This window comes from Taudactylus pleione, unplaced genomic scaffold (assembly GCF_031769625.1).
Source record: "Taudactylus pleione unplaced genomic scaffold, aTauple2 ptg000344l, whole genome shotgun sequence".
In the NCBI taxonomy this organism is placed as follows: domain Eukaryota; kingdom Metazoa; phylum Chordata; class Amphibia; order Anura; family Myobatrachidae; genus Taudactylus; species Taudactylus pleione.
In genome coordinates this window covers 314,999-326,674 of record NW_028284745.1, presented here as the reverse complement: position 1 = coordinate 326,674, position 11,676 = coordinate 314,999, and the positions used below count along the sequence as shown (strand labels likewise).

At 43.0% G+C, this 11,676-nt stretch overlaps 1 protein-coding gene across 1 annotated transcript; it reads right to left on the bottom strand.

Moving 5' to 3' along the window:
* Window positions 1-7,628: 7,628 nt before the first annotated feature.
* Window positions 7,629-9,089, bottom strand: LOC148508798 (C-X-C chemokine receptor GPR25-like). Its single transcript, XM_088444004.1, has one exon. The coding sequence runs from the start codon at window positions 8,838-8,840 to the stop codon at window positions 7,782-7,784; it is 1,059 nt and encodes a 352-aa protein (XP_088300130.1). The 5' UTR covers window positions 8,841-9,089; the 3' UTR covers window positions 7,629-7,781.
* Between the last annotated feature and the right edge of the window lie 2,587 nt (window positions 9,090-11,676).

The following is an 11,676-nucleotide window of genomic DNA, read 5'->3' as shown; positions in this document are numbered from 1 at the left end:
TGAAGAAAGTCCTTCTCAGTGCTATTTATCATATACAGATAATGCAGACAAATGTTATATATCATATACAGATAATGCAGACAAATGTTATTTATCATATACAGATAATGCAGACAAATGTTATTTATCATATACAGATAATGCAGACAAATGTTATATATCATATCCAGATAATGCAGACAAATGTTATTTATCATATCCAGATAATGCAGACAAATGTTATTTATCATATCCAGATAATGCAGACAAATGTTATATATCATATATAGATAATGCAGACAAATGTTATATATCATATATAGATAATGCAGACAAATGTTATATATCATATATAGATAATGCAGACAAATGTTATATATCATATATAGATAATGCAGACAAATGTTATATATCATATATAGATAATGCAGACAAATGTTATATATCATATACAGATAATGCAGACAAATGTTATATATCATATACAGATAATGCAGACAAATGTTATATATCATATACAGATAATGCAGACAAATGTTATTTATCATATCCAGATAATGCAGACAAATGTTATATATCATATATAGATAATGCAGACAAATGTTATTTATCATATCCAGATAATGCAGACAAATGTTATATATCATATACAGATAATGCAGACAAATGTTATATATCATATACAGATAATGCAGACAAATGTTATTTATCATATCCAGATAATGCAGACAAATGTTATATATCATATACAGATAATGCAGACAAATGTTATATATCATATACAGATAATGCAGACAAATGTTATTTATCATATCCAGATAATGCAGACAATTGTTATATATCATATATAGATAATGCAGACAAATGTTATATATCATATACAGATAATGCAGACAAATGTTATATATCATATACAGATAATGCAGACAAATGTTATATATCATATACAGATAATGCAGACAAATGTTATATATCATATACAGATAATGCAGACAAATGTTATTTATCATATAAAAGCTGACCTGAACATGCCCATCAGAGGGTGTCCTTCCTAACCCGGCAGCATCACTTTGCCCTTCACCTGCTGCTTCTTACCCATTTCCCTACCTTCCAGTTCCCCCCCTGGGACACTCATTGGCTGGCAGCCTTCCTGCTACGTGTACCAGTCGCTGCCTTCCATTCTGTGTTCTCCCCCTCCAGCGGCCTCTCCTGACCCGCGCTTCCGATGCAGTATCCCGCTATTGTGGATCCCTGGTGCGATCGCCTCCCCTGCCGGCAATATCATGAGCCTGCAGCCAGGGACTGGGTGACGCCTGACTACTTTTGTGAACGTGGCCGCTGAGTAAGTCCAGCGCGAGACTCCAGGTACACACTGAGGAATCGCATGGCCGGCGGTTCAAATCCCGACAGTGGATGCCCGGCAGGGGTGAAGATCCCGAACATAAAAAGGTAAGTATTAACTAACCCTATTCTCCCCCCTAACCCTTACCCTCCCTTAGGGGTGTCTAACCCTAACCTTCCCCCCAAGTACCTAACCATAACCCCCCTCTAAGTGCCTAAACCAAACCCCCCCTTTCCCTGCAGCCTAAACCTGTCTCCGGGGGGGGGGGGGTGCCTAACCCTAACCCCCCCTTCCCCTAGCCTAACCCCAACCCTCCCAGGGGGGGTGCCTAACCCTAAGTTCCCCCCGGGAGCACCTAACCTAACCCACCTCCTGCAGCTGTCCGCGCCCGGCACCCGGCTTACCTTCGACCGGTAAGCCGGGTATCGGGCTCCTGGCATAGGTCTAATGACACCTGTCATTAGACCTATGCCGGGAGCCTGACACCCGGCTTACCGGTCGAAGGTAAGCCGGGAGCCGGGTGCGGACAGCTGCGGGGGGGGTGGGTCAGGTTAGGGGCTCCCGGGGGGGACTTAGGGTTAGGCATTAGTACCTTGCCAGGATTGGACAGTCGGGAAGCCGGCGGTCAGGATTTCATCCATTGGCTTCCCGACTGCTTCACCACACTGACAGCTGGGATCCCCCTGCACCACCGCTATCAATCCTGCTGGTCCTCACCAGGGCCGGCGCTAGGCAGCGCTGCGCCCAGCGCCATCCTGTGTTGCCGCCCCTTCCCTCCTCCGCTCCCTCCCCCCTGTGCTTAAATATGTCCAATACAGCCGGGCGGGTGGTGGGCGTTTCCTGAGCCCTCCGGAAACAGTAGCACCCCGGGCGACGGACCGGCTTGCCCGTGCCTGGAGCCGCTACTGGTCCTCACCATGCCCCAGGACAGGGACTGATTTCTCACTGCCGTCCCCAGTGTTCAGGAACCTGATGCTAATTACCCTGCTTTGCTTCTGTTTCTGGGTCACTGGTGTCTAGGGGTGAAAGGTATTTGTGTTCTCTACTGTAGAAACGTGTGAGCCTAGCACCAATCAGATACGCTGCCTATGTGCCCCTGCCGCTGCCCCCCTTGTATGCCTCTGCCCCGCTCCCCCTTGTGTTGTGATGCTGGAAGCTGCCCGTCGGGACCTCAGCGCTTGCGAGTGCTGTTTAACTGAGGCCAGTGGCTGGAGAATTATATTAACATATACGAACGGTAAGTTAGCTTTACCACTTGGTACTAAATAAAGGTTACCATCTCGTGTCATGGGAGATGCGCTACTAAATAGCGCTATTCTAAACAACAGCTAATGTTCATTTACTGGATACCTGGAACTGTTAAAATTCTTCCCTAACGAGTTTGAAATGCTCAAACTCGTTAGTAAATGGAGCCCTAAGGCTGGGTACACACGTAAAGATTTTCTGTCCAGCCAGTCAACTAGTTGATTGGTTGGAATGGAAATGTGGTAACGTATGAAAGCAAATGACAATCAGCAATTTGCTCCCAAACACCGGAAAATGGACAAAAACTGTTGTTTGAACAAATTGTTTAGATCAAACATTTAACAAACTTGTCTGACGCCATTTTCATCTGTTTTCTGGCATTTAGGAGCAAATTGCTGATCATCAGTTACTCCCATACGTTACCAGATTTTCATTCCAACCAATCAACTGGTTGGATGGTTGGACAGAAAATCTTTGCGTGTGTGTGCAGCTTTAGGGGTCTATTTACTAAGCAGTGTTAGGAGACAGAGTGAAAAGTGATAAGATGCCAGCCAATCAGCTCCCAACTGTCATCTCACAGGCTGTGTTTGAAATATGACAGTTGGAAGCTGATTGGCTGGCACCTCATCACTTTCTTATGACTTTTCACTCTGTCTCCTAACACTGCTTAGTAAATAGACCCTTTAGGCTGTCTAAAGCTGCATACACAAGGTACGACCAACGATATCGCTGAATGATTGGCTAGAGCCGGCTCTGATACTGGTGTTACCAATGCCAGCATACATGCCAAGAGCGGGGTGATGCATCACATCCCGAATGCGATACGTCATGCATCCCACCCTAGGAGAGGACCCACAGAGCAACTACCACCTTGATAGAGGTACCGATGGAATAGTGAGTAGGTCAGGAGCTGCCATGCTGAGTAACAGCAATAAGATGCAGGACAGAAGTAAAGTCTACTTGAACCTGCAATGAGCAGGAGAGATGCCCTCAGGGGACTTCCTAGTAGATGAGGTCACTATGGCAGAAGACTTGGCACTGAAAGCACTAGGAAATCTTTGTATTGCCCAGGAGATGTCAGAATACAGCAGGTTGGTACCATTTATTTATTTATTTATTAACAGTTTCTTATATAGCGCAACATGTTCTGTTGCGCTTTACAAATGGAAACTTTAATAGAACAAAACCGGGTAACAACAGATATCCTACAATCTACAGTAGAATAACTCACAGACTTGGATGATCGATGACCCGGGTAAGAACCAGAGGTTGCAGACGTGGAACCAGAATGGACCCGAAGACTTGAACCGGAATGGGACTCGAGGTAACAGCAGAGTAGCTGGAGTGGGACCAGTGAGAGTAGCAGCCAGCCGCAGTGGGACTGCAGGCTTGAACTGGAGTGAGACCAGTGAGATTAAAGGTGCGTACCCCCTAGACGATATGCTCCCTGAGCGATATCGTCTAGTGTGTCCCCGGCAGGGTGTGCTCAATGTCGTTCATGACATTGAGCACACCCACTGAATGATATCATTAACGATATCGTTCAGCGCCGGGCTCTCTCCCCCATTCCATAACGATGTCGTCAGGTTGGCCTGCATGTTAACCCGATGAACGATGATGACGAACGACCCGTGGGAACGCGCGTCGTCGTTATCGTTCATCGTTTTTGTGTTAAAAATGGACGATAAAGTGGACGACTGAACGATAACGATATCGTTATCGTTCAGTCATCCACTTTAATCGCCCAGTGTGTACGCACCATAACAGTAGTTGCAGCTGAATGATTTCCCTTGAAATTTCTGTATTGCAGGACAAACGATATTGGGTGTACACACTGACGGATATCTGATAGATATCTTTCAGTGAAGTCACCCTGCCAGGTCTCTGAACAGGCAAATCTTGATGAAATTGTCCAAGTTGGCCTGCATGTACGGATGACCATAGATATCATTATCGTTCATAGATATCATGCTGTGTGAACGCACCATTACAGTCACAAGCAATTGGCTTATAAAGCTATTCAATGAGTTTTCTACTTTTTTCAAAGCTAAAAATTAGGAGTGTGGATTTTCCTTGAACACATCGGAATACTTTTATACCTATGCTTGCCCTATAAAATAGCCGCTGATTATGGCCCTGATTCAGAGCCGCTCGTAAGCGGCCGCTCGTTCGTTCTGACCGATGTTCGCACATCTGCGCATGCGTACGAATTTTAATACGCATGCGCGAACCAGTCAGTGCGGCCGAAAATCATTTGTTCGCTATATAGCGAATGCCTGCTATTTTGAGTGACAGAAGGAGGCGTATGTGGGTGGTAACAGGGGATGGTGTTTGAAAACGGGGGTGTGGAATTCGAACGCAGGCGTGCTTAAAGGTCAAAACGGGCGTTTTAAGGGAGTGCATAATTAATACAGCAGCGTCATTGACCACGTCATTTGTTTTTTTTAAACTCAGAACTGCTCGCAAAATAGCGGTTGAAAAAACCAACCACAAGAATAGCGAGCAGCTCATACGCTGTTCGATGTACTCGATTAATCTAATAAATAGCGGACATGACGTATGGTGCGAGCGGCAAGGGGGCGTATTTTTCAAAATTACAACCGCAAGTTTTGCTCGCTCGTTCAGACTTAGAGGCGTGAACAGACCTCAATTAGCGAACGGTTCATTTGAATAGCCACCCCTTGTTTTAGAACGAACGACCGCAAATAGCGAGCGGCTCTGAATGAGGGCCTGTGTCTGCTGTGTTGGATGTGATGAACTGATACATTACTAATATATTTTTCAACGTGTTACCAGAGGAGTTCGTCCAAAGAAACCTTTTTTAGTACTGGATGTTTTTTAAACATATATTATTTTTTTTAAATTAATTATGTGAATTTAATAAATGTATACAACTTGTAGCAAGTGCTCTCTTTGAGATACTGTATATTTTATTCTTAAATAAAATAAAATCATTAATTTGATTTTGTAACAAATCTAATCTTAGTTTGTTCAGGCCATGGCAGTTACAGTTGAAAGGATAATATTTAATAATTAAAAAAAAAAATACAAAGTATGACTTATTTATTTATCTATTTATTTATGTATTTATTTAGGTAATATAACAAGAAATGTTGTAATTCCTTATATAATGCACAATGGCCCTCATTCAGAGCCGTACGCTCTGAGCAGAGCGCACGCTCTGAATGAGGGCCGGGCTCCATTTTCATGGAGCGTCCTCCTGGACGCTCGTATAGCTGTGGGTCACCACCCACAGGCTATACGAGCGTGCTTTGTGATGGCCGCGATGGTCGAGACCATCGCGACCATCGAAATTGCGAGCCGGAGCCTGCGGTTGAGGTTTTCAACCGCAAGCTCCGGAGTGATTTTGGCTCTATCAGAGCCAAAATCACTCCCACTGACATCAATAGTGATGTCAGTGGGCCGGCTTCTGACGGGAGGCGTTCCCGTGGGAACGCCCCCGTCAGGGAGGCACGCCCCCGGCACGCCCACCTAAGGGGGCGTGCTGTCAATCAACATTGACAGCACGCCCCCTTTGATCGTACACAACGAGCGAAGGACTTTCCTTCGCTCGTCGCGTCTGGCGCATGCGCACGACGGAGCTCCCTCCGTCGTGCGCATGCTCAGTGCATAACATCGACCCACTTGCGAGCGGACAGCCGCTCGCGAGTGGGTCTGAATGTGCTCTATATTGTCCTTGGAGCGAGAGTCACTGATGCTTTTAGGAGTTCGCTGGTTTTGCTCTGAGATGAGACGAATGCATTGGGGTCAGTGGCAGGGTGAGAATGAAGAGGTTTTACCCATCACTGGGTGGCAGGGCGAGAAGTGAGTAAAGCTGGGAAGTTACACAACGCTTGTGAACCACGGACGAGATTAATCATCAAGGTGACACAGAGGTCGTGTTCTCACCAGCCTGAAGTGGGAGGTATGTATTCTCTTAAGTGGTTTTCTATGTGCAAATTTGCTGCTAGAGACTCAGGATTGGCAGTAACGGGCACTAGTGTCGTGGACGCAGGCTACAGGCAAGGACCTTCCGGTAACACTATTTCCCAAATTCCTATCTTATGCCCACTCCGCACCATAAAACCGCCCGGTGGCATTGTATCCAGCCTTTCCTTTATGGATCTACCTATGTACTTTTGCCAGTATATAAACTATGAGATGTAAATTTACTAAAGTGAGAGTTTTTAGAAGTAGAGATGTTGCCCATAGCAACCAATCAGATTCTAACTATTATCTTCTAGAAGGTGCTAGTTAAATGTTAAGTAGAATCTGATAGGTTGCTAGTGGCAACATCGCCACTTCTCAAAACTCTCACTTTAGTAAATTTACCCCTAAATGTGAGAAGCTTGTTGCTGTCTAGCTATTGTGGGACTTGTAGTTCTACAGCAGATGGCGAGCCACAAGTTAGCTACCTGTGCGCTCCTTGTATTTCGGCATCATTTATAATCCTTTATCTCTCTGAGGCTGTCCCCTATATTTCTTGCCACACTCATATACCCTATGTTCTGGTTACAAGATTTTATTCTTGTAACCAGGTCGGCTGGACATGTACCAGTTCCTGGTCCTGTAACTGCATCACTGTCATAACTTGGAAAAAAAACAATTGAAAATTTGTTAAAAGGTAAAGTAACTTTATTTTATTTAATGCTTCTTTTTATTTATGAGCAGACAAAATATGACTATTGTACTCACTGAGACATTATCATCCGTAAAAGGTGCCCGATTAATGGCAACTGCTGTAACACCTTAAGAAAAAGTTGTGAAAATTTTGGTTTCAAAATTTAATTTCACTATTTACATAATAATAACAATAATAATAATAATCTTGAAATTGGATCAAATATCCACTATATCCACTATAGTTAAACATCTGTATATATTTATGTACGGAATTGAACATCATTTTAAAAGTAACAAGTGTTAGAAAATAATGCGTCAAAATAGCTTTATTCAAAAAATGGAGCAAACTTTTGAGAAACAAAATCATTTGTACCATTTCATGGGGTAGAATGATTATAAGAGTAGATATAACAGTTGCAGGAACACTGCTGCCCTTGGTAAACAACTCTAATTAATTATAGTACATTCACATTTATAGCAGATAATACATTTTATAATAGTACAACATTTATCCAAGTCATTAATCTCCAAAACTTTTCTACAATCTTTGCATTTTTCTGACTCTTGTTGCAGGACTTTCATTACGGCACGTTCATCGGTTGTCCGTGTAAGTGCTGGTACTTTTCAAGGTGGCACTGTGGGTTGGCACGCTCAAGCCCGGCGTAGGCAGTACTGAGCGACAGGCAAGGTACAATCCTGGCAAAGCGGACTGTGCCCGGCGCCTGAAGCCAGCATCCAGCAAGGCATAGATGAGGGGGTTGGTGCAGCTGTTGGCGAAGGCCAGGGCCGCCGCAGCGCTCAGAGCTTGGTTTATTGCCACCTTGGCTGAGCAGGGGATAGGTACCCCCAGCTGAGACATCACCAAAAGAGTATTGAGAGTGTTAAAAGGAAGCCAAGATAAGCAGAAGGCGCCAACCACGTAGGACACAATGCGCAGCCAGCTGTGCCCACGCCGTGGCTTCCCAGCAGTCATCGATGTACTTACGTGGCTGCCAAAATACTTCCACAAGTATTTGGCCATTCTGGAGTAACAGTATAGCACAATGGCAAACGGCAACACAAACGTTAGGAGAATAACTGCCGCCTTGAATCCAAGACTGATAGATGACTCCTGGTCAGAGTCCACACAGGCGGAGGTGTTGGTATTAAGATGCCGGTACACCAGTGACGGGCAGCCAATGAGGCTGGACAAGGCCCAAATTGAACAGCAGACCCAAAGAGAGCAGGACCGCATGCGGAGTGGATGCACCTTTCTTCCCTTTATCACGGCAATGTAGCGGTCCACACTCATGATTGCCATGAGCAAAGAACTGGCACAACGGGTGACTGCAATGACGAAGCCACTAGCTCGACAAAGGTGAGCCCCGAATGGCCAGTATCCTCCTTGTGCCACAGAAGATGCCCACAGAGGCAGCGTCATTACAAAGAGCAGGTCAGAGACGGCAAGGTTGAGGATAAAGGCGTCTGCACGGCGTGAGCTGCGTCTGGATACTACTGCGATCACCACCATGTTGCCAGCGAGTCCGACGAGGAAAAAGAAGGAGTAGAGAGTAGGTAGAACCCAGCGGGCGTGAGGCAGCTCCTCAAAATGGCAGTCCTCGTTCTCATAATCCAAGTCATCGTAGATGTAAATCCAAGACTCTGTGGTCATGTCTGCAGAGAGTGCAACATATCACTACTATGGCAAATGTATGGCTTATGTATGTCTCCGAGGCAAACGTGTGTTTGGCGTGCCTTCCTGTGGTTACACCCAATACCCATTTAATGACAGCAAATAACCAGTCAAAAAGAAGTCAACACCGGTATGTACCCGACACACCCTGAAAATCTCAATGATCTAGCTTATTACCCTTTACCTACAATGAGTATATGTGCGTTTTGGTGTTTTCTTGTTATTGTTTCTGGTGTTACCTATAACTCCATTTACTGTGAGAGGAAACTTAACCAACCTTAAAGCCCTTAACAGAACTTTGAATCAATATTAATGATCATAGTATAGCTGGTGTATTGGTCACAAATATGTGGTAGCATCAGATTATCCATTTCATCGTCTTGTATTCATAAACTGATGTTCGGTGAATTAAGGTGATATATGTATGTTGATTTTTTTATATTGTCGGCATTTTATATGTTGACATTCGGTCAATATCGACATTGCCCAGGATTCAACATTTATGATGTCGACATTTTAACCATGTCGATATCATACTGTTGACATTCGGGCATCAACATTATAAGGGGTGTATTTACTAAAGTGCGGGTTTATATAAGTGGAGTTGTTGCCCATAGCAACCAATCAGATTCTACTTAACATTTATCTAGCACCTTCTAGACGATAATAGCTAGACTCTGATTGGTTGCAATGGGCAATATCTCCACTTCTAAAAACTCTCACTTTAGTAAATATACCCCTAAATGTCAATATTGCCAACGTCAGTAATGTTACTGATATTTCTAGTGATATACAGGTATATGTGTTTATTCCTTCTCCCACTCCTGTCTATGGGCAGGATGTGTACTAAATGGATAATGCGATAAATAAAAAAAGCCCTGTTTTCGGCATTTTCCATATGTACTATTGGGTGGTCGCCGAGGCTCCGATGCGGAGGGAACCTGCAGTTGCTCAGCTCTTGGTGCGAGTTACGAAGTGATAATGAAGATGACGATTGGCCATTGCGCCTGAAATGACCCATACACCGCCCATGAAGATCCCGGGCGTATCTTGCTATTTTGCCTGGGAAAGATTCTGCAGTCGTATAGATTGGCTTCTTAACTCTTTCCTGTCTGGATGGCTCAGTTTTAAGGAGACATTGTAACCTGTTATGTTTTCTAATGTATTCTGATGGGAGACTAGTGAAATAGAAGATCATTAACTGTCTGAATTACAGACGTGACTAAGGATAAATGTTGAACAAGTAATTTATTCTGTATTTTGGATGTCATTCTCTGTGATTTTGTAAATGAACAGTTGCATAGTGCAACCTCTCGTCTTCTGATTGTTGGATGTAATTCTCAGTATCCAGTTTTATTCTGTATTTGGACAGCTGCATAGTACCGTTCTGTACGTCGTTCTCATTCGTTTGTATTCATTCATATATAACTGCACAGTATCACTTCTCTTGGTCAGTATGTCTTTCACATTATCTGCTTATATTCTTCATTTATATATAACTGCACAGTATCACTTCTCTTGGTCAGTATGTCTTTCACATTACCTGCTTATATTCTTCATTTATATATAACTGCACAGTATCACTTCTCTTGGTCAGTATGTCTTTCACATTACCTGCTTATATTCTTCATTTATATATAACTGCACAGTATCACTTCTCTTTTTCTGCATGCCATTCTCTGTATCTGCTTTTATTCTCTAGTCATATTATACTGCACAGTGCCACTTCTCTTGTTTTTGTATGTAGTTCTCAGTATCTACTTTTATTCTTCATTTATATCTAACTGTACAGTACTGCTTCCGTTGTTCTGTATGTCACTCTCAGTAGCTGATTTTATCCTGCATTCAGAGGTAACTGCTCAGTACCACTTCTCTTGTTCTGTATGTCATTCTCAGGTTCTGCCTTTATTCTTCATTTGATATATGATATACTTGCAGAGTACCACCTTCTTTGTTATATATGTCAATCTCAGTATCTTCCTTTAGTCTTCATTTATATATACCTTCACAGTAGCACTTCTCATATAAGTCATTCTCAGTATCTGTTTTTGTTCTTTATTCATAGGTAACTGCACAGTACCACTTCTCTAGTACTGTGTTTAATTTTTGGTATCGTCCTTTTCATTTTAATTTATATATAACTGCATAGTACAATTTCTCTTGTATTGTATGTCATTCTCAGTATCTGATTTTATTTTAATATATATAACTGCACAATACAACTTCTCTGTGTCTGTACTGCTTGTATTATTCAGTGATATATAACTGCACTGTACTACTTCCCTTGTTCTGTATGTGATTCTCAGTATATTCTTGTATAATTCAGCCATATATAACAGCAGAGTACTACTTCCCTTGTTCTGTATGTGATTCTCTGTATCTGCCTTTATTCTTAGTTTATATACTGTATACCTGCACAGTAAGAATTCTCTTGTTACGTATGCGATTTTATACTCAGTATCTCCTGTATTATTCATTTATATATAACAGCACAATACCACTTCTTTAGTACTGTATGTCATTCTCGGTATCTGCTTTTATTATACAGTCATATATAATTGCACAGTACTACTTTCCTTGTTCTACTTGTCATTCTCAGTATCTGCTTTTATTTTCATTTACATATAACTGCACAGGACCACTTCTCTTGCTCTGTAAAACTGTAGTAACTAGATACAGTGAGTAGAGCCCGTGTAGGTCACTTATGGTTCTAGAGACTGAAGAGAGGTACTCAGCCATCTGGAGGAGCTACTACTGGAGCCTGAACCCTCCTAAGAAAACACCTGGCTATCACCATGTAAACACCTGGCTATCA

Coding starts and splice junctions, on each gene's coding strand:
- LOC148508798 (XM_088444004.1), bottom strand. CDS start 8,840: ATGACCACAGAGTCTTGGATTTACATCTACGATGACTTGGATTATGAG.